Genomic DNA, 20,891 nt, shown 5'->3' with positions numbered 1-20,891 from the left:
CCTTGTATTATTTTTCCCCTTCCCCTCACTTCCTCTTGTATGTACTTTTGTATAACTCTGAGGGTCTCCTTCCATTTCCATGCATTTTCCCTTCTCTCTCCCTTTCCTTCCCACCTCTCATCCCTGTTTAATGTTAATCTTCTTCTCATGCTCTTCGACCCTACTCTGTTCTTAGTTACTCTCCTTATATCAAAGAAGACATTTGGCATTTGTTTTTTAGGGATTGGCTAGCTTCACTTAGCATAATATGCTCTAATGCCATCCATTTCCCTGTAAATTCTATGATTTTGTCATTTTTTAATGCAGAGTAATACTCCATTGTGTATAAATGCCACATTTTTTTTATCCATTCATCCATTGAAGGGCATCTAGGTTGGTTCCACAGTCTAGCTATTGTGAATTGTGCTGCTATGAACATCGATGTAGCAGTGTCCCTGTAGCATGCTCTTTTTAGGTCTTTAGGGAATAGACCAAGAAGGGGAATAGCTGGGTCAAAAGGTGGCTCCATTCCCAGCTTTCCAAGAAATCTCCATACTGCTTTCCAAATTGGCTGCACCAATTTGCAGTCCCACCAGCAATGTACAAGTGTACCCTTTTCCCCACATCCTCGCCAGCACTTGTTGTTGTTTGACTTCATAATGGCTGCCAATCTAACTGGAGTGAGATGGTATCTTAGGGTGGTTTTGATTTGCATTTCTCTGACTGCTAGAGATGGTGAGCATTTTTTCATGTACTTGTTGATTGATTGTATGTCCTCCTCTGAGAAGTGTCTGTTCAGGTCCTTGGCCCATTTGTTGATTGGGTTGTTTGTTCTCTTATTGTCTAATTTTTTGAGTTCTTTGTATACTCTGGATATTAGGGCTCTATCTGAAGTGTGAGGAGTAAAGATTTGTTCCCAGGATGTAGGCTCTCTATTTACCTCTCTTATTGTATCTTTTGCTGAGAAAAAACTTTTTAGTTTGAGTAAGTCCCATTTGTTGATTCTAGTTATTAACTTTTGTGCTATGGGTGTCCTATTGAGGAATTTGGAGCCCGACCCCACAGCAGCAGAATACAACAGACACTAGTATGGCAATATGTAAATCAATGGATGTGTAACTGATGTGATTCTGCAATCTGTATATGGGGTAAAAATGGGAGCTCATAACCCACTTGAATCAAATTGTGAAATATGATATATCAAGAACTATGTAATGTTTTGAACAGCCAACAATAAAAAATTAAAAAAAAAAAAAAAGCTAAGCATGTGTGAAGCACTCGGTTCCATCCTCAGCATCAAAAAGTAAACACAGAAATAAAAATAAAAATTCCAAATCTGTGAAAGCAAAGTGCTAGAGTCTTATCTTGAAAATCCAATAATAAATCTCAATTAGAAACTAATGTCAGCATCTCTGAGTCTTTTACAGTTTTAAAATGGACTTAACTGAGTTGTTTGTTTTTAATGTACAGGATTACTCTTCAGACACACAGCCTGTGAGTCTTGCCTTTTGAGAACTGAGATTTAACAGGTTTTTGTAGCTGAGCACAGTGGCACACACCTGAGCTCCCAGTGACTCAGAAGGCGGAGACAGGAGGATCTACAAGTTCAAGGCCAGCTTCAGCAACTCAGCAAGATACTGTCTCAAAAATAAAAATAAATAAATAAAATGGGCTGGGGATGTGGCTCAGTGGTAAAGTGCCCTGGGTTTAACGCCCAGTACCAAAAAACCCCCAAACAAACCTATTTTGTGTAAAATACACAAAAATGGATGCTAGCATTTAAAAAAAAAAAATAGAACAGGGGCTGGGGATGTTGCTCAGTGGTACAGCACTTGCCTAACGTGCAAGGTCCTGGGTTCAATCCCCAGCACGGAAATTTAAAAAAATAAAAATAAAAATACAGCAAAAACTGGCCACTAGTTGGGATCCTTAGCTTTCCTATAATCATTCTGACTCGGATGTTTGGAAAGATCCTGGCTATTTGGTGCAGGAAGCATTATGCGCAGCAGTTTGGCTTTCCCTCCTGCAGGCAGTGAGAGGGAACTCTGGGTTTTGTCTTACCACTTGTTTTCTGCAATGATGCAACAGAATGACTCCTAAATATCCAGCCAGAGGCCAGAAAATGATGCAATGGGTTGTGATGGGAAAGGGGTGCCTGGCCTATCATAGCACAGCTCAGGGCCCTGGCCTTCATCCTTGTCTAGGAAGTTCCTGGAGAACCACCAAGGTAAGAGACACCTGATGCACAAACCAGCCTGACCCCTGTTCAGCCTGGCAGGCTGGATTCCAGATTCTGGAATATTCAGAATATCAAGGTTTGCTGCTGCCTACCTGCCCAGGCCCCTCATTCAAACAGCATGTGAGGGGCTGGGTGCGGCTCACAGGTAGAGCACCTGCTCGGCATGCGGCATGCGAGTGCCTGGGATCCATCCCCAGCGCCGCAGAGAAAAAGGAACAGCATGTGAGCACTCTGGGCTGACAAGGGCCAGAGAAACGCTTAATGGAGATGAGCTCTCCCATTAAAGGGCTGGATGGATTGCAAAACCCCCCCCACCCCACCCACCCCCCCCCACCCCCACCCCCCCCCACCCCCCCCCCCCCCCCCCCGAGCTCTGTCGCAATCGCAGCCGCAGCTTTGGTCCTCCCTTTTCAAGATATGTGGAAAAGCTTCAGTTAGCAGAAAAACAAGCAGTATTTTCCCCCAGTATGGTTTAGAAGGCATTTTTATAGCCTTATCTCATTATCCTCTAACAATATCCCTGTCCGGCAGATGTAGGGAAAACCTTCCAGCCAGGGGGAACCATCTCTAGCACCTTATTTTATAATGGACTGAGAACTGATCTCAGTTAAAAGATAATCTAAGGAAGCCCACACATTAGGCAGAACCCTTCGCAAGCATCACAAATGTGGAGAGAGATGGGGAAAAGCTGGGCAAATTCTGAGACATCTCAGCAAATTTTTTTTTCATCCAAATGACCAGCTTGAGACGGCTTTGCCTCCACCGTTTCTTTCTTAGCCAAATGCATAATACATTACATTGTCCTGAAAGGCTGACACTGCAAAGCATAATTTTTAGGCGTATTCCCTCATCTTTTGGTATTTTCTTAGGTGGGGGGAAAAACATTAAGAGCAGCTGGGTCCCTGGAAACGACACACCCCAACAAGTTTGCCCTCTGCAGCATTTTCAAACCAGGAATTTAGTTCCTTTGAATCCTCCCTACTTTCTGTCAGCACCCCATCACCCCCTTTAAAACAGGAAGGAAAGAAGATAACTTATTGGCGAGTTTAGTTTTTTTTATATAAATATAATTTTTTAAAATTATTTCTGATTTGTAATACATGATGGCAGAATACAATTCCTTTCATATTACACATATAGAGCACAATTTTTTCAAGACACTGATTGTACATCAAGTATTTCACACCATTCGTGTCTTCTACATGTACTTAGGGTAATGATGTCTCACTCATTCCACCTTCATTCCTACCCCCTTACCCCCTCCCTCCTTTCCCCTCCCTCCCCTTGAGTTTAGTTTTGATGGTTATTTTTCCTTCGATGTGCATTGCTGTCACACTGAAAAGCACCACATTCCCCCCTGGATCCTCCCAGGAAAACTGTCCTCTGTAACAATATGTCACGCTCAGCTACATCATTTGATCCAATGGTTCACTGTTATTTTTAAGCCCAGAAAACTGCTTCATAAGGACGGAAGGACTGGCCACTAGTTGGGATCCTTAGCTTTCCTATAATGATTCTGACCCTGGTGTTTGGAAAGATCCTGGCTATTTGGTTCAGGAAGCATTTATTGCTGGTTCCATGACTTCTTTACTTCGGAGAAGCAATAAATCAGAACATTTGTGTGACAGACTGGAAGTAATCCAAATGCTGGCAGAGTTTATCAGTTTTAGGTTTTTAAAAAACAGTACGTAAAGCATTGTGTAACTGTTGTATGCAGCACCTACCATGTTAGTCACACTCGGCAAACACGAGTAATATCTTAATATTATCCACATAAGGAAAAGTTTTTCCCCCCATAATATTAAAGAATTAGGGGCTAGAGAATATAGCCCAATGGGAGAGCATATTTTTAGCATGTACAAGGCCCTGGCCAAAAAAAAAAAAATCAAGCAATGTGTTAGTGGTTAGGTGAAGGATTACCTAGGGATCAGCACTAGTTAACCACAATACCCAACATCCTAGCCACCCTTTCTCTATTACTCTACCACAGGCATGCAAACACCTGCAGAAACAGCAATACACACCCACCAGCAACTGGAACATTTGCTTGAAAGAGACATCATCGCTGGCATGCACTCCCTAAAGAAACTGTACGGCTGGCTCTACTTTCAAAGCCTTCTCTGATTTTCACTTAATTTTTAAAGGTTGATGTTAAGCATGCCATTTTCTTAATTATCATCTTAGCTCACTGAGTTATTATGTTCTTCAACACACCAGTCTTCTTCAAACATATCTGCATGAACTTCAAAGATCAGCCTTCAAAGATCAACATTCCAAATAGAAAACTGTGTTCGCCAGACCCTCTGCCTGGTGCTTCTTACAGTCCAGTGATAGTGCTGGCTTGACAAGTCCTCTACCAGGGCTCTCACTTGGGCCTCCTCTCCCCACCCTGCAATGGAGACATGGGGACTTGCCTGAAGTCACACAGGCCAGATGCCAAGTCTCCTATCTCTCCTTCCAGAGCAAGTGGTGTGCTACCCCACCCAGCTCTGATGGAGCTGGAGGAACCACAGGGAGCCTGCCCCAGCCCTACTGAAGATTAGTAGTTCCCTGCAGGCCACCCACGCCCACTTGCCCTCTCCTAGCTACCTCTGAATTTTAACTCAAGTACCACAAGCTAATGTGGGTGGAACAGATCATGAGCAAGACCCATTACCCAATTAACAGGACTAAAGCAGATTTTAACAAGAAGCAACCTGTTTTTCTTAAGGCCATAACCTCTATTTGAATACTAATAATTTTTTTTCCAAGATGAAAAAAAGATAGAAAATATAGCCCTTAAGCATTATATTCTAAGAACCCAGCTTCTGTCCTACCCAATCTCCAGGCCAAGTCTGTGCCAACAATAAAATAATAAGCATAGACTGGGTGTGGTAGAGCACAACCCTAATCCCCATAACTCAGGAGGATCTCAAATTCGAGGCCAATCTGGGTAACTTACTGAGATCTTATCTCAAAATAAAAAATAAAATGGGCTGGGGATGTGGCTGAGTGGCAAAGCACCTCTGGGTTCAATCCCCAGTATTGCAGGGGAAAAAAACAAAAACAAAACATTTTTTGACTTGGATGCAATTCTGTTCTTGGAGATGTAGTAAACATAAAGTTGGCTGTAGAAGTCAGCCATCACAGGTTTTGTTGTATTTTTTTTTCCCTAGCCTTAAATGTTGTGTGCTTTAGAAAGAAAAAGTGACTTTTCTGGGAGGAGATTGCTCCCTAACAGACAACTTTTCTTCCAGCTCAATGACCCACCATCCTCTGCTGTCCTGGGAATCTGAGGATAGAGGTGTCCTGGAACTCCAGCCCAGAACTAACACCTGCTGCACATTCCCTCTGCATTCCCCCAGCAGCTCACAGGCTCTGTGTTGACCCCACCCAGATCCCTCCCCCAGCTCATGAGGTTTGGTTTTGTTTTTTTTTTTTTAAGAATGGGAAAAATTCTGCCAAGATACAAAGCATAAGGAGGTGGTGGGAAGCTGGCAGGTGGGGCAGGGTAGACGCGGATAAGCCCCAGTCTGTTCATGGGGTCAGAAAGTAGCAAATTCCCAGGCCTGAGCTGGAAGGCAAAGAGAACACTGACAACCATCCTGCCCTGCATCTGGGGTCCTTGGCCATCCTTGCCAACAATGCAGAGGCTCCGTGGACAGGAAGCCTCCAAGTGCCACAAATAGGAACAGCTGTCTGGCCAGGCAGGAGGTTCTGTGACTATCTGGAATTCCTTCCACGATGCATGAATGATGCATGAAAGAAAGTCGTGCCTAGTCCAGTGAAGAGAAGAACTGCCGCAGTCTCCCACCAGTCCACCCAAACATCAGCAATGGGCGGAGGGGGCTGCAGGAGACTGCACACCTTTCCCTCGACCCTTTCCACCCTATGGAGGACTGGCAGCAGGTGCCCGTCCCCATACACACCCCTGCCAGAATCCTGGTGGGTGAGGGTTTAGACAGCAGGGGTTATAGGGGTGTGGTGTGGGAGGAGCCTAAGGCTTGAAAACAACATACCAGGACTCGGTTGCAGACTCTGCTACTTCCTAACCACTTACCCTCCTGTAAAATGGGGGGTAATGATCCCAAGACAGAAGATAAGGAACACAAAGGGTTCATGACACCCCAAGGACACACTCTAGAGTGACAGTCCCTTCTGAAGCAGCCTCAGTTCCAAGAAGTCCATCTGCCCCATACCCCACAGGAAGAAATCCAAGGCACTCAGATTCCCCTGTCTTCCAAAATTCATCCCCAAAGCCAGCCCAGGGCCAAGAGGGAACCTCCCCAGGCTTCCATGCAAAGATTCCACATTCAGAGGTCGGGATCCACGGTATTGACTGGCTATTTCCTAAGCGCTTCGTGGGTGGCCACAAGTCTACAGAACAGGCCAAACTGCCAATGGCTTTATGAGCAATCAGAAAAATTCCTCAATGCAATGAAAATTTCAGCGACACTCGGCTTTCTTAATATGGAAGTAGAAAGTAAAACAATTATCTCAGCAAAAAAAAAAAAATTTTTTTTTCTTAGGCCCCCTTTGAGAATTCAGACTCAATGATAAATAACTACCATCCCACTGGACCACTTTAGGAATTAGCTAAGGGGAGACAAATCATTTTCTGTTGAAGGGACTCTCCTTACATCTAGTGCTTATGTATGAGAGGGAGGAAGGAGGGACAGAGAGAGAGAGGGAGAGAGAGCCCTACTTCTAAGTTCTTAAGTGATGCTAAATCTTCATAGAAAAATGTATCATTTTTACACACAAGAATAGTAGCACTAACTCACTTCATTAGGGAATGGGCTTTAAATTGTTTTTCTGGAAATACTCTCTGAACACCATCCCCTTGTAACAAATTCTGTGGTGGCAGCTGAGCTCTGGAGTAAAAGTGCGCTGTCTTGAGGCGGTCAGGCCCCCCGGCCCCTACAGTTATATTCAGCAACTCTGGTCTCATGAATGTCACGCTTTAAACAACTGACCCAGCAGCCTAAACCATTAGATGTGTCAGTGATTAAAATAAGCAAACAAACTGTATAACATAGTAGACAATGTGACACATGACAAAGTCCCTTGAATTATAGCAAAGTGATCCACAGTAGAGTGAGGTTAAGGCCACGTGCACACAAACTGTTCTGCACTTATATGGGAATTGCCTCCCATGAAAGTGGGTATAACTGTTTTTGTTTGTTTTTCCGTGGTGCTGGGGGTTGAACCCAGAGCTTTCCACCTGGCAGGCTCTTGGTATGCCCAAATATCATATAAAAACCTCCTGCTTTCAGTCAGGCACAGATTACACCTGTAATCCCAGCAAATCAGGAGGCTTAAGGCAGGAGGACCTCAAGTTGAAGGCCAGGCTGGGCAACTTAGCAAGACCCTGTCTCAAAATAAAATAAAAAAGGGTTGGGGGTTTGACTCAGTGGTAGAATGCCCCTGGTTCTTCATATATACAAACAGCATCTTCATATTCAGAAATAAATCCTTCTGAAAATGCATGTGCCCTCAGTCTCTACATACAAGGAGGCTGCTCACGCCCGATGCTATGGCTGGGTGCAGCAGTTCTCCTTTGATTTGAGTCCCTCCCTCAAGCCCCTTGTTCCCCAGGGAATTCCCCTCAGTCTCGGAGGTCATTCAGTCTTTCTCATTTGGCTTCTTCACTCTGCCCCCAAATGGGTACAATTTTTAAGTAATTCTTTACCAGCTTGTCTACCACATAACTCCCTTTTTCTACCAGTCTTCAAAGTACCATATAGATTCCTGGGTAAATGGATTTCCTTCCAACTAACTCCCCTAATTCACACGATTACCCCACTGACTTGCTGTCTGTTTCTGCATGAGCAGTTACTTCCTGTCAGTGCCAGCACCCCCACCCCCACCCTGCCCCTGCCAGGCCTTTCTGAAGGTCTCAGCCTCCAAGCCTTCTGGGTCTCCAACAGTATTTCCTCCTCCAATGTCTTCGCTTTGCTCTCTGACCCCTTCCCGGGCTTTTCTTCCCTTGCACTGCCCCTAAGAATTAGTTCTGCTCTCTCCCTCTCTGTCTCTCCCTTTGGAAGTGGGGACTGAACCCATGCTAGCCCATGCTAGGCAGGCACTCCACCACTGAGCTACACCCCAGCCCTCAGTTCTGCTCTGCATGGGCCAAACCTACCATCCCTGATGCAGAAACACTCCAGCCATCTCAGCCAGCATTCAGTCTGTACCTCTAACAGTGACAAGAATTACCCCTCGGTCACCCTAGAGTGCATTTCCAAAGAAACTTCACTCCTGCAGGTCTCTGGTTCTAAGGGAAACACTAGGCAAAGGCTGTGTCCTTGTACAATACCAGTGAACTCAAGAGTTCCGGCAGGCTTAGGAACTGATCAGAAAGGATAAAGAAATCACGGGGCTGGGGCTGGGGCTCAGTGGCAGATCGCTTGCCTGGCACGTGCGAGGCACTGGGTTCATTCTTCAGCACCACATTAAAACAAATAAATAAAGGTATTGTGTCCATCTACAACTAAAAATATACATTAAGAAAAAAGAAAGAAAGAAATCACATGCGATACAACCATTCATCCTCTTTAAGTATAAAAAGAATGTTTCTCTGGGCTGGGGTTGTGGCTCAGTGGTAGAGTGCTGGCCTCGAATATGTGAAGCCCTGAGTTCAATCCTCAGCACCACATAAAAATAAATAAATTAAAAAGGTATCAGTTGTCCATTTACAACTGAAAAAAAGAATGTTTCTCCTTATGTTTTCATTCATCCACTAAATCCTTAAATATAGGAAACATTTAGTTGCTGAAAAATAAGGTAGCCAGGCACACTGGTGCACACCTGTAATCTCAGCAATTTGGGAGGTTTAGGTGGGATCTCAAGTTGGTGATCAGCCTTGACAACTTAGTGAGACCTGTGTCAAAATAAAGAATAAAAAGGACTGGAGATGTAGCCCTGTGGTAAGGCTCCCCTGCTTCAATTTCCAGTGAGAGAGAGAGAGAGAGAGAGAAGGTAAACCATACCCTTCTTATCCCTAAGGTCAAGATTGGATTAACTACCAAAGCTTCTTCAAGATTCTCAAGTTGAAGGGCTGGAGTTGTAGCTCAGTGGTTGAGTGCTTGCCTAGCATGTAGGAGGTACTGGGTTCAATCCCAGCACCACATAAAAACAAATAAAGAAGGCTGGGGCTCAGAGAAGAAGCCTATCATGTGTGAGGCATTGAGTTTGATCCTCAGCACCACAAATAAAATAAAGGTATTGTGTCCAACTACAACTAAACATAAATGTTTTAAATAATAATAATAATAAATAAAGACATTGTGTTAAAAAAAAAGGATTTTCAAGTTGATCAATAAAAATATTCTGTGCATTTTAAAATTTTCACATTTATAATGCAATACTTAAGATGTAAAAATAAGCTTGAATTGTTTACCAGATTTTTACTGAAGAAGAATACCCAGGTCACTTATTTTGGTTTGATTTAACAAAACAACAGAAACAACTGCCATTTTAAAAATAACAATTCTAGCATGCACAGTGGTACACGACTGTAATCCCAGCACCTGACAAGAGGGTCTCGGGATCAAAGTCAGCCTCAGCAACAGTGAGGTGCTTAAGCAACTCAGTGAGACTGCCTCTAAATAAAATACAAAATAGGGCTGGGGCTGTGACTCAGTGGTTGAGTGCTCCCGAGTTCAATCCCTAGTACCAAAAATAAATAAATAAAATAACAATTCTGTTGTCCTCACTGGGTGGCAAAAATACACTCCTACTGCCTTTCATTAACCTGTAGATCTGGAGGCAATTCACTTCCCCACTGATGACCAAGTTTCTTTGAGTTTTGGTTAAATACAACAATAAAATCATTTGATTTTCCACCCAGCTAAAATTATTTGAGAAAATGAAAAAACAAGTCATCTTTTAAACAAAAATAATTATTCCCCAAATGAAAAATTCATTTACTTCTGCGTTGCCACAGTATTAAAAAATATTAACAAACCCCAAAATACAGTCCTTCTATGAAATGAAGAATTTTTTCCCCCTAAAAATTCAATTCTAATTCCAAACAAAATCATTCAAAAGGTGTTGAAGACCTAGTTCACTTCTCTACCACAACATAAAAATTTTACTTGGTTCTCATGTCACTGACTGCTGACCCTGGACTCTGAGGTCTAAATCTTACTGGTTAGATTAAAATGGGATGACAGTATCTATCTCTCTGACAGCTTATTTTTCACTCTAAGTGATAGCCAGAAACTCCATTTTAGCCTTTTCCTCTATGAGTTAGAAATCAGAGGCCTCTTCTAAGGTTTCCCAATGGCCACCACCCGTGGGGGTTTGTTTTGCCCAACAGGAACTGTCCCATCCCTCTTTGCAGCTCCCCCAGTCACCCAAGTGAAATCCAGTGTCAGCTCCACCCTGAATATCTGCTATCTAGTATCCTATCTACTGCCCCTTGGAAGGAGGTTTCCTAGAGTACAAATTCAGTCTGTCCCTTAGATTTGCAAGGCAGATCTGCCTACTGACCATTCTTTGCTGTGATGACAACTGTGCTCTAAGACAAACAACGTATTCTTAGTGGAAAACAATTTAAGCTATCACATGTGTTTCCCCAACAGCCATTTATTCACATCGGCCCATCTTCTGATATCTGACTTACACAAAAACTCAAAGACTTGCCTGATGACAATCGAATGAGTGTGATGTGTTTAACGGAATTTGTACTTTATCGCATGACTTCCTGTTCTTCTTCTTCTTTTATTTTTTATTTATGGTGAAATCTTTATAAGAGAAACGATGATTAATTCTTCCCTGGTCTTTAAGTATCATTCTCTTCTGACAACCGCCTAGCAAATCCTCAAATCTAATTTGAAAAGTCATACTTTTAAGCAAATTATTCCTAAAGCTTTTATTTAGAGTTGTACCATACTGAAGAAATCCGTTTTATGGGGACAATTCGACAAAACTTGCTTGTTTTAGGAGACTAGCTAGCCAAACCTCTCAGTTAATCCTACATCTAAAAGTTGTTAGCAGTATACATTTTAGAATCTTCTGTGTGCCCCAGAACACGCAATATGGATCTAATTAGGTTCAGCTGCCTTACGTTAGTAATAAAATTGAGAGAGAGAGAGAGAGAGAGAGAGAGAGAGAGAGAGAGAGAGAGAGAAAGAGAAAGAGAAGGAGAAGTGGGGGTGGGGGTTTTGTTCATCCTCTCCTAAGTCCTGGGGAATCCCAAACTCCCAAGTCCTGCGCATCCTCAATGCTCACTCAGTAGCTGGTGCCCCTCTCAGAGCTCAAACTTGTCAGCGGCTGGGTTTTCACTAGATCTGTAAGAGACTTTACACAACCCCACCCCACCCCCACGGCCCAGGCCCGGGTGAGCCCCGCCCGCTGCTCGGCTCCAGGACTTACACCAGCGCGGATGGACAGGGCATCTGGCTCCAGGGACAGTTGTACTGAGCTTGGATAAAACTCTCACTTCCCTCCAGTACAGAGCAGCTCACGTTCTTGTTCACGATGTAAGCGCACCAGTTCCTGGGGTGAAGGGGAGAGAGGGAGAAGGATGTAGAGTCCACCCCGAGAACAATGAGGCCCGGGAAAAGGGAATGAGCTGATACAGCAGCGGATGGAGCCAGGGTCAGGGAACCGGTCACCCCCTGCGGAGGCGGGAGATTAACTCAGTAGACACCAGAGGGTGTAACGAGGGTGCCTTCGGAGAGCAGCCCCTTTACCCCACGAAAGGCCGGGGAAAGAAAGGCACCCACGCCCCCAGGGGCTCCTGGAATTTCTGGGAGTCCTTCCAGATCACGCTGCTCCGCAGGACACTCCCTGAGTCCCGCGTCTCTGGAGTCAGCACTGCTTGAGGCTCCTGCGGTGGAGCGCACGGCCACCGAGATGAGTCTCCCGGGGGAGTCCATAAGGGACTCCCAGCTGTCGCTTGTCGCCTTTAGCAAGCCAGTTCCAGGACCCGGCGATGGGCCGGGGAGGGATAGGTGGGGTCCCAGAGCTCTCGGGTTTGGGACCAGCGAAGAGGCGCGCACTTACTTGTTCCTGGCGCTGGGCCGCGCGGGGTACCCGGACTGCGGGCCGGCGTGGCACAGTCCCGCGCCGCCAAGGGTCAGTATCGCCAGCACCCAACGCCAGAGCGCGCGGGGCCGGGACCGGGTCGGCTGCCACATTCTGCGCGCGGCGGGCGCGCTCCGCCTGCCAGGGTCCGGAGCGCGGCGGATCCCGACTAGCGCCACGAGGTTGCCAGCTGCCGGGGCACCGCCCGAAAAGGCCGGAGGCTCGGGCGCTTCGCCGCGCCCCCACCCGCTCGGCGGCCGCCCCCTACGGCTACTCGCTCCCACTTCTCCTTTTGCAGCCCCGCGCGCCCTGCGCTTCTCCTCGGTCCCTCAATGACGCACAGGTCCCCCCGGGTGCCGCCCTCTTTATTTCACTTCCCTCTCCGAAACGTGACTCTTCCTTCACCACGTCTCCAGTCTCCAGTCCCCTTGCCTCTCGGCAGGGGATCTGGGGTGAAAGAGCCAAAGGGTTTGGGATAAGGGTCTAGGTTACAGAATTTCCAATTACTCATTCCTTTGGTCTCTTCCCAGAAGCGGAGCGACTCCGCCTTCCACCTTCCAACAGGCGCACCCCCAAGCCCCTCGGGAAGTGGCAGCAGTCGGAGAGTCTGGAGGTTTTCACGTCGTGCCTGGGTGCCGGCTCCCCGGGGTGAACCGGGGACACCGTTATCAGTCCCCAGAGGGTAGGGAGTAGGGGTTCAATTCATATTTCCTTCCCTGCAAGACGAGGCCATTCCCTCCCCGCAACCTTTATGGACTTAGGAGAGGACTTCACGGGGAAATGAACCCTGGCCTTTTCTTTACCCAGCGCTGCCTTATGCATCCAAGTCGACACGAAGGCGGCAGCAGGACAGGCCAAGGCTCCGCGCTTCCCAACAACTTCTGAAGCCCAGCATCAAACTCTATTACAGGATACACCAATGTTTGAAAGGTGATCTCACAGCCTCTGCCTCTGATGTCCTAGTCTGAACTTTCTTTTTCCATTAATATGAAAGACATTGTCTTGAGTTTTTTTTTTTTTTTTTTTTCCCCCTCTTCTTCTTCTTCTGTCTGGTGCTGGGGATCAGTACATGTTCTTGCACATGATAGGCAAGCACTCTACCAAAGCTACCCATCACACCCCCCAGCCCTTGCCTTTCCTTCTCCGTGTTTAGACATTCGACCTTCCACTTGGAAATTTTCTGCCTATTCTTGAGTTACACCGATCTTAACCAATTTCTTTTGGGAATGAAATAACTCCACAGAAGAATGTTAAGGTAAAATCACCTCCAAAGTATTCTCAGAGAGACATTGGAGAGAGCTATATATTTTAGGTGACCCACTGCTCTAATGAACGCTGTAATGAAGGTATTTGCAGACTGCATACATTTACTGAAACACCAGTGAGCTCATAGGATACTGTTGGCTGTGAATTGTTTTGTGGCTGATAAAACTGCTGTGTTCTTACTCTAGTAAATGAAGCCATTGGTCCATTTTATTTCTCATATGCTTTGATGGCAGTGTTGAACTTTTGATTTGCAAAGAGAAGAAAATCCCCTAAGTCGAGATGTTACAAGAGCCAAGCAGAAAATTATACCATGTAAGGACATAATCTGTCCATGAACTTTCTAAATGGAAGATCATGCAAATAATGGACTGAAGTCATCCTAGCCTTCAAAAGACCCACGCTGGGGGTGGGGGGGAAATAACAGAAGGAGACAAAAAAGCTGTCTCATGTAATCCAATCTCTATCTTTCTGTATGACTTCCTTATCCTCCCTAACAACATTTTGTCCACAAAATATCATGGGAAGAAACAAGTGAAAGAAGGAAAAAAATGGGAGGAAACATTTAAGTTATGCCTGTCTACAACTAGCAGCTAACAATTATTTCCCTTCAATATGGGTAATTCTCAAATTTGAAAGTGAGTTGAACTGCTCAAGTCAAATCTTTTTTTCTACTGAATCTACTAAGAAGTTGTCCAAGAGGTTGGTTGGTTTGTTTTGGTACTGGGGATTGGATCAAGGGTCTTGTATATGTTACACAAGTGCTTTATCACTGAGCTACATACCTAGTCCTTCTAAATTTTTATGTTGAGACAGGGTCTTGTTAAGTTGCTGAGGTTGACCTCTTGAACTTGCCATCCTCCTGCCTCAGCCTTCAGAGTGCCTCAGATTACAGGTGTGTGACACTGTGCCCAGCTGTCCAAAAATTTGAGGACCAACTGCACATTGAGATGACTACAATACTATACAGTTGGCCTCTATATCTGTGGTTTCTACATCTACAGTTTCAACCAACCATAGTTCAAAAATATTTGAGGGCTGGGGATATAGTTCAGTTGGTGGAGTGCTTGCCTTGCATGCATAAGGTCCTGGGTTCAATCCCCAGGACCACAAAAATAAATAAATAAGCAAAATTGTGTCTGTCTCTGTATCAAACATGTACAAACTTTTTTCTTGTCATTATTACCTAAACAATATAGAATAGCAACACTCTACTGTACATGGTATTTACATGCCATTTACTAGGTATTAGATAGTACAGGTAACCCCTAGAGATGATTTTAAGTATATGGGAGGCTGGGCACTGTGGCACACGCCTGTAATCTCAGCCACTCAGGAAGCTGAGGCAAGAGGATTGCAAGTTCAAAGCCAGCCTCAGCAACTTAGCGAGGCCCTAAGCAACTTAGCAGGACTCTATCTTAAAATAAAAAATAAAATGAGCTGGGGATGTGGCTCAGAGGTAAAGTACTCCTGGGTTAAACCCCCAATATCAAAATAAATAAATAAATAACATAATAATAATAAAGTATATGGGAGGATTATACAGGTTATATACAAATACTACAGCTTTTTATATAAGGAACTTGAGCATCCACAGATTTGGTCCTGGAACCAATCCCCCATAGATACCTAAGGGTGACTGTACTTAATCAGCTATAAGTGGAATTTATCAGTAAATAAATTTCATCCTGAACATCTGTTACATGCCAGGCATTGTGCAAAAATACTGAGGATCCAGGCTGGGGATGTACTTTAGTGGTAGAGTGCTTGCCTGGCATGTGTGAGGCTCTGGGTTCAATTACCACTACTAACAAAAAACAAACAAACAAAAAACCCTGAGAATTCATGAGTGAGCCCAAACTGATGTAAGCCCCATGTTTAGAGCTTCCAGGCATTCCCATACACAGAAGGGTGTATAGTTCCTGAGGTACGGTCAGTCAATGAGCCCACTTTGTTACAAGTGTTTCTCTAGATGTAGGACCATGTATACCTGGTGTGTGGAGTCGCCTCTTGGAAGAGAGAACACTCTTGACTCTTGCAGCATTCCCAGGAAACTTTAGGCCAAGATCCCAAGAGAGTCTTCCTTTATTCTTTCTAGTAGAATGGTCATAACAAACTCAGGAGCCAGAGAGTTGGCCACAAAAAAAAAAGCAAAAAAAACCCAAACAAAAAAATAATAATAATAATAACAGGCAGAGGGAAGTGCTTTCTAGGTATGAAGGTTTTTGTTTGTTTGTTTGTTTGGTTTGGTTTGGTTTGGTACTGGGGAGTATATCCAGGGGCACTTAACCACTGAGCCACATCCCCAGCCCTTTTTTTGTATTTTATTTAGAGACAGGGTCTCACTGAGTTCCTTATAGCACCTTGTTTTTGCTTAGGCTGGCTTTGAACTCACGATCCTCCTACCTCAGACTCCCAAGCTGCTGGGATCATAGGTGTTTGCCACCACACCCAGTTGGGTATGGAGTTTTTAAGCACATTAAGAAATAGACTAATGGGCTAGTCGTCTGGTCCTAGCCATAAGCAAAAATGTGGATATGGGTGGCAGAAGGCTGCAAGTGTGAATTCATTTTTGTTTTCTGAAATGGGGGCTCATTATGTTACCAGGCTGGTCTCAAGCTTGTGGGCTCAAGGGGTGCTCCTGCTTCAGCCTGTCTAGTAGCTGGAAATTCAAGGCCTTCATCAGTATACTGTACTGAGTGTAAAATCTTTATACATTGCCAACTACTTTAACCCATTAAGTTTCAAGTTTTCAATTTCTGTGAATATTGCAACAAAAAAATTTGACACAGTTGCATTAAAATAGTTTGGAAATCATAATCTAGAGTTTATAGATTATATTAAATATTAATAATGTTATAGCTTTGTTATTACTGTTATATAATTATATGTAATTATTACTGTTATAAATGAGTGTATACTGGTATGCGTAAGTATTGTTGCAGTAACGGGAATCTATCACTGAGCTACACCCCCAGTCCTTTTCATATATTTTTTTGAGACAGGGTCATGCTTGCTAACTTGCCAAGCCTGGCCTCAAATTTGAGATCCTCCTGTGTCAACCTCCTGAGTATCTAGGATTACAGATGTGTACCACATCTGGGACAATGGGACCACATGGGTCTGAATTTCTTCTGTGTCTGAAAGCAAGTGTCCCATAATAACTTATACCCTTAAATGTGTGATCAATTTACCTAAAGAAAAAAATCCATCTCCTCATTCACTTGTTATAAGGCTCTGCACTCAGTGACACTTCCCTGGGAAGCAGTGAACCTGCTCAGCTTCCAGGAAACCCAGACACGCTCTTGTTTGTCTGAGAGGAGGGTGGTGACCATTCCTGAGGCAGCAGCACAGGATACTTCCCCCACCAACTTGCTGATCAACTGGGCACAGGAAAATGGATCAAGAGAAGCCAATTCACACCTAGGATGTGATCAAGAATCATGAGACTTAGCTAGGCACAGTGGCTCATGCCTGAAATCCCAGCAGTTTGGGAGGCTGAGACAGGAGGATCTCAAGTTCAAAGCCAGCTTCAGCACTTAGTTGATGCCCTATGCAACTTAGCGAGATTCTGTCTCAAAATAAAAAATAAAAGTAAAATAGGCTGGGGATGTGGCTCAGTGGTAAAGTGCCTCTGGGTTCAACCCCTGGTAGGGGGTGGTGGTGAGAATCATGAGACTTACCTGGGATTCCCTTGCTCTTGGTCCCTCATCTTTGTTCCTAGCCCTGAGCATGCTAGGCAGGTTCACCACCATTGAGTTACACCCGCAACCAACACTAGATATCAGACTCCTGAGTCACTGGATTATCACAAAGTGTTATATATATATATATATATGTTTTAATACCTTAAATTAGCACTAGAAAACTGTTAGTTTCCTATAACAATCTGAATTTCTTCTGATTTAAAGCAAAAGTGTCCCATAGTAATTTATATGCTTCACTGTGTGAACATTTTACCTAAAGCAGAAATCCAAGGTGGAACTACTTCATAAAATCCATTTGCTTGTTGTCAAGATTTCAGAGGCTCATCGGGCTGTGTGCATTTGGGGACACTTTTCTTTTGGAGGCAGTGAGCTACATGCCCAATCGAGACGAGATATCTGGAATAAATTCTTATTGTAAAGTCCACAAAACATGTTAGAAACACTTATCACCCTAAGAAAATTTTATGTAAATTCATAAATTAGTGATGACACCTTTCATTAAAAAAAAAAAATCCAGTTTGTCAAACTCCTATCAGGGAGAGGCAGAAAAGTCTCCACAGAATTATTAACTGGCTCCACCATCTAGCCTGATCTGGATTTTGGAAGCAAGGAATTACTTGATATAATTTTGAAAATTCCATCTGAGGTAGACATTGCCTTTGACAAGGCACCTTGGTAAAAAAATTTATGGTCTCAAACTTTAAAATTTATAAGTGACATCTATCTTTCTGTCTTGTCAACGGCTTTAGTTTCCAATTGGGAAGAAAACAAAGAATACTTGCTGTTCTTCAATTTTTCTTATTTATATGCAAATGTCACATTATCTGCAAATGTCACACATAAAGTCTTGATATCTTCTGAAGCCAAAACAGATTGTTATCAATTGATTGATTAGATAATACATTATTAAGGACTATGGTCATTGAAGAAGTTTGTTAGTGCTGGGATGGAACCCTGGACCTCTGCATTGCTAGGCTAGCTCTCTGCCCCTGAGCTACATCCCCAGCCCATATGGCCATTATTTTAATGACTATTCTTTAGAGATGCAAAGAAGAAATTTTAAAACATTGACTAAGGGAGCATGCCTCAATACATTGTACACTGTCACCTGAGAATTTTAAACTGTGAGAAGCTGAAATCATGCATAAAATCATGCATGAAAAAAACTGTGTAAGTGTTCATGCAACAGAGTTGGTGTATTGTTCAAATTATGGTGCTCTCGGCCTGGGAATGTAGCTTAGTGGTAGAGCGCTTGCCTAGCATGTGTGAGGCACTGGGTTTGATACTCAGCAACACATAAAAATAAACAAAATAAAGGCATTCTGTCCATTTACAACTACAAAAAAATTTTTTTAAATTAGGGTGCTCTCATCCTCTTACCAAAATGATTTGGACAAACAATAAGCCCCTCTTGCTTCGATTTTCTTCTCTGAAAATTGGAATACCTTTTTTATTTTTATTTTTATTTTTTGTAATGTGGATGGAACATAGCCCACTTTACCACTGAACAACATCCGAGCCTTTCCATTTTTTGAGACAGTGTCTTGCTAAATTCCTGAGGCTGGCCTCCAACTATTAATCTTCCTGTCTCAGACTCCCGAGTCACTGGATTATAGGAGAGCACCACCATGTCTGGCTTCAGAATGCTTCTTGTGGCTCTTGCAGGAAATTTAGTTGAGTTGCCACATGCAAACACTCGGCAGAGGGCATGTAGGAAATGAGGGATGAATATACGCAATTGTTCTTGTGACTCACCATTTGTGGCAAAGTTAAGGAGATTTATCACCCTTTTTTGTGTGCCAAACAACACTGAAGCTGACCATCTATTGTAGTTCTTCTTTCCAAAAAGAAGTATAAGGAACACACATGCAGATTCAATTGGAATAACCCCAAATGTGCTCCAGACTTTTAGCCCAGTTCTCTTCCTACTGCTCCCCGCAAAACCACATAGCTCAGCTTGTTGTTTGGATTTTATACTCAACATGCAAAGGAATTTAGAGCAATCTAACAAGCTCTTCAGAAGGATTAATAACTCTACATAAATTAATTCAGAACATCAGGCAATTCAATATTAAATATCTTTTTCCTCAAAAAAAGATGAAATTAGTTACTAATTCCAATTAGTCCTTGTTTTTTTTTTCCTCCAGATGTTCCTTAGGCCTAAGAATACCTCCTGCAGTGTGTGCCGTATTCCATATTTGAGCATCCAAACCTGTCACTCTTACAATGTGGTTTTGGACACATTTTTCTGTCATAAGAAATAACTGGCAAAAATAGGCTCTTTGAGTTGTTTCCAAGAGAATTACAATAGCTTAGGCAGTAACGTCTTCATATATATAAGCCACATCAAAACTATGTAATAGTTCATCGTTTATTTATAGAACGGAGTTGATCTAGAATAAACAAAATGTTCTCAATGGGCAGAATGTGTTTGATGATTATAGGAGTAAATTATTACATGTTAGCACAATCTTGATTCATACTCAGCCTAGTATGGATTATTCTTGAGCACATTTTCTCTAGTATTTCAGATTGTGCAAATCTAAACATTGCTTTAACTATTTAAGTTCAGTCCTCACTTTTTGCAGTATTTACATTCTATAAAATTGCTGTGAACACCAAACTTGCAATTACTGAACAAATGCCACTAGGGTTAGGTTCCTATAAGCCTCTGGTCATGATGTTTTTGTTAATCAGTCAATACATGATTTTGTTTTCTGCATGTTTCTGTTTGAAGACACTTAATTTAATATATATTGTTGATTCATTCATTAACACTATACTCATGGTAAAGAACACCTTATGCCTGAATGAAGTTTATCTGACACACATTTTCTACACAATGCACTAGCCTCCTTGTGCTTAAGAACATTAGCCATTGGGCTGGGGGTGTGGCTCAGTGGTAGAGCGCTTGCTTAGCACATGTGAGGCACTGGGTTCAATCTTCAGCACCACATAAAAATAAATAAAGATATTGTGTTCATCTACAACCATATATATATTTATATATAAACATCATATATATAATAATTATGTAAATTGTCATATATATGTATGTCATATAATATATAAATATAAATATATATATCATTAGCCAGCACTTCAGCACTATGTTTGGGAACCATTTTAAACAGCGAAATCACCAACAGAAAGTACAAGAATGCAAAAAATGTGGCACCAAATTCACCATGAAAAAGATACTTATTTACACCATGAACTGGAACAAGAAGGCAATGGATTTCCCTGCTGGGCTTCAGCTGGGAACATACCCACTGGTGACAAAATTTTCACCACTCTGCCCATGTCACACAAATGACCATGAAATGCCACAGGTACGGCTATAGAGGCTATGCATAAATTTTAGCAAGTAAGCAAATTCACGAATTGGGAATCAATGAAAATGAAGATTAATTATATTTTAATGAAAATCAGGGAACAATAAGAAAATGCAACATTTTGGGGAAGGAGAGGAAAAGTTCTTGGAATTTTATGGCTGTCATTGCCAAGCATGGTGGTGCATATCTATAGTCCCAGTGGCTTGGGAGGCCAAGGCAGGAGGATCTTGAGTTCAAGACCAGCCTTGGCAACTTAGCCAGGCCCTAAGCAACTTAGTGAGACCCTTTTTCAAAATAAAAAGGGCTTGGGATGTGGCTTAATGGTGAAGTGCCTCTGGCTGGATTCAATCCCAGGTA

At 43.2% G+C, this 20,891-nt stretch overlaps 1 protein-coding gene and 1 long non-coding RNA gene across 6 annotated transcripts in view; one reads left to right on the top strand and one right to left on the bottom strand.

Moving 5' to 3' along the window:
* Positions 1-12,514, bottom strand: part of Emilin2 (elastin microfibril interfacer 2) — a 52,730-nt gene extending 40,216 nt beyond the window's left edge. The window contains exons 1-2 of one of the 4 annotated variants that reach the window (XM_027942890.3): positions 12,209-12,514; positions 11,576-11,698 (exon numbers count right to left, since the gene is read on the bottom strand). In XM_027942890.3, coding sequence (XP_027798691.3) covers positions 11,576-11,698; positions 12,209-12,342 — 257 coding nt within the window. In that variant the 5' untranslated portion in view covers positions 12,343-12,514. The remainder of the gene's footprint in view (positions 1-11,575; positions 11,699-12,208) is intronic. The other 3 variants (XM_027942891.3, XM_027942892.3, XM_027942893.3) reach the window with 3 other exon arrangements.
* LOC114098674 (uncharacterized) overlaps positions 11,597-20,891 on the top strand; it is a 33,599-nt gene continuing 24,304 nt past the window's right edge. Inside the window, exons 1-3 of one of the 2 annotated variants that reach the window (XR_011704833.1) lie at positions 11,597-11,682; positions 12,760-12,911; positions 13,037-13,224. This is a non-coding gene — a long non-coding RNA (uncharacterized lncRNA). Of the gene's footprint in view, positions 11,683-12,759; positions 12,912-13,036; positions 13,225-20,891 lie in introns of those variants that run through there. The other variant, XR_011704832.1, reaches the window with a different exon arrangement.

This window comes from Marmota flaviventris, chromosome 16 (genome assembly GCF_047511675.1).
Source record: "Marmota flaviventris isolate mMarFla1 chromosome 16, mMarFla1.hap1, whole genome shotgun sequence".
NCBI lineage: Eukaryota > Metazoa > Chordata > Mammalia > Rodentia > Sciuridae > Marmota > Marmota flaviventris.
The sequence above is the reverse complement of the archived record's forward strand: the minus strand, read 5'-3'. Positions and strand labels throughout refer to the sequence as shown.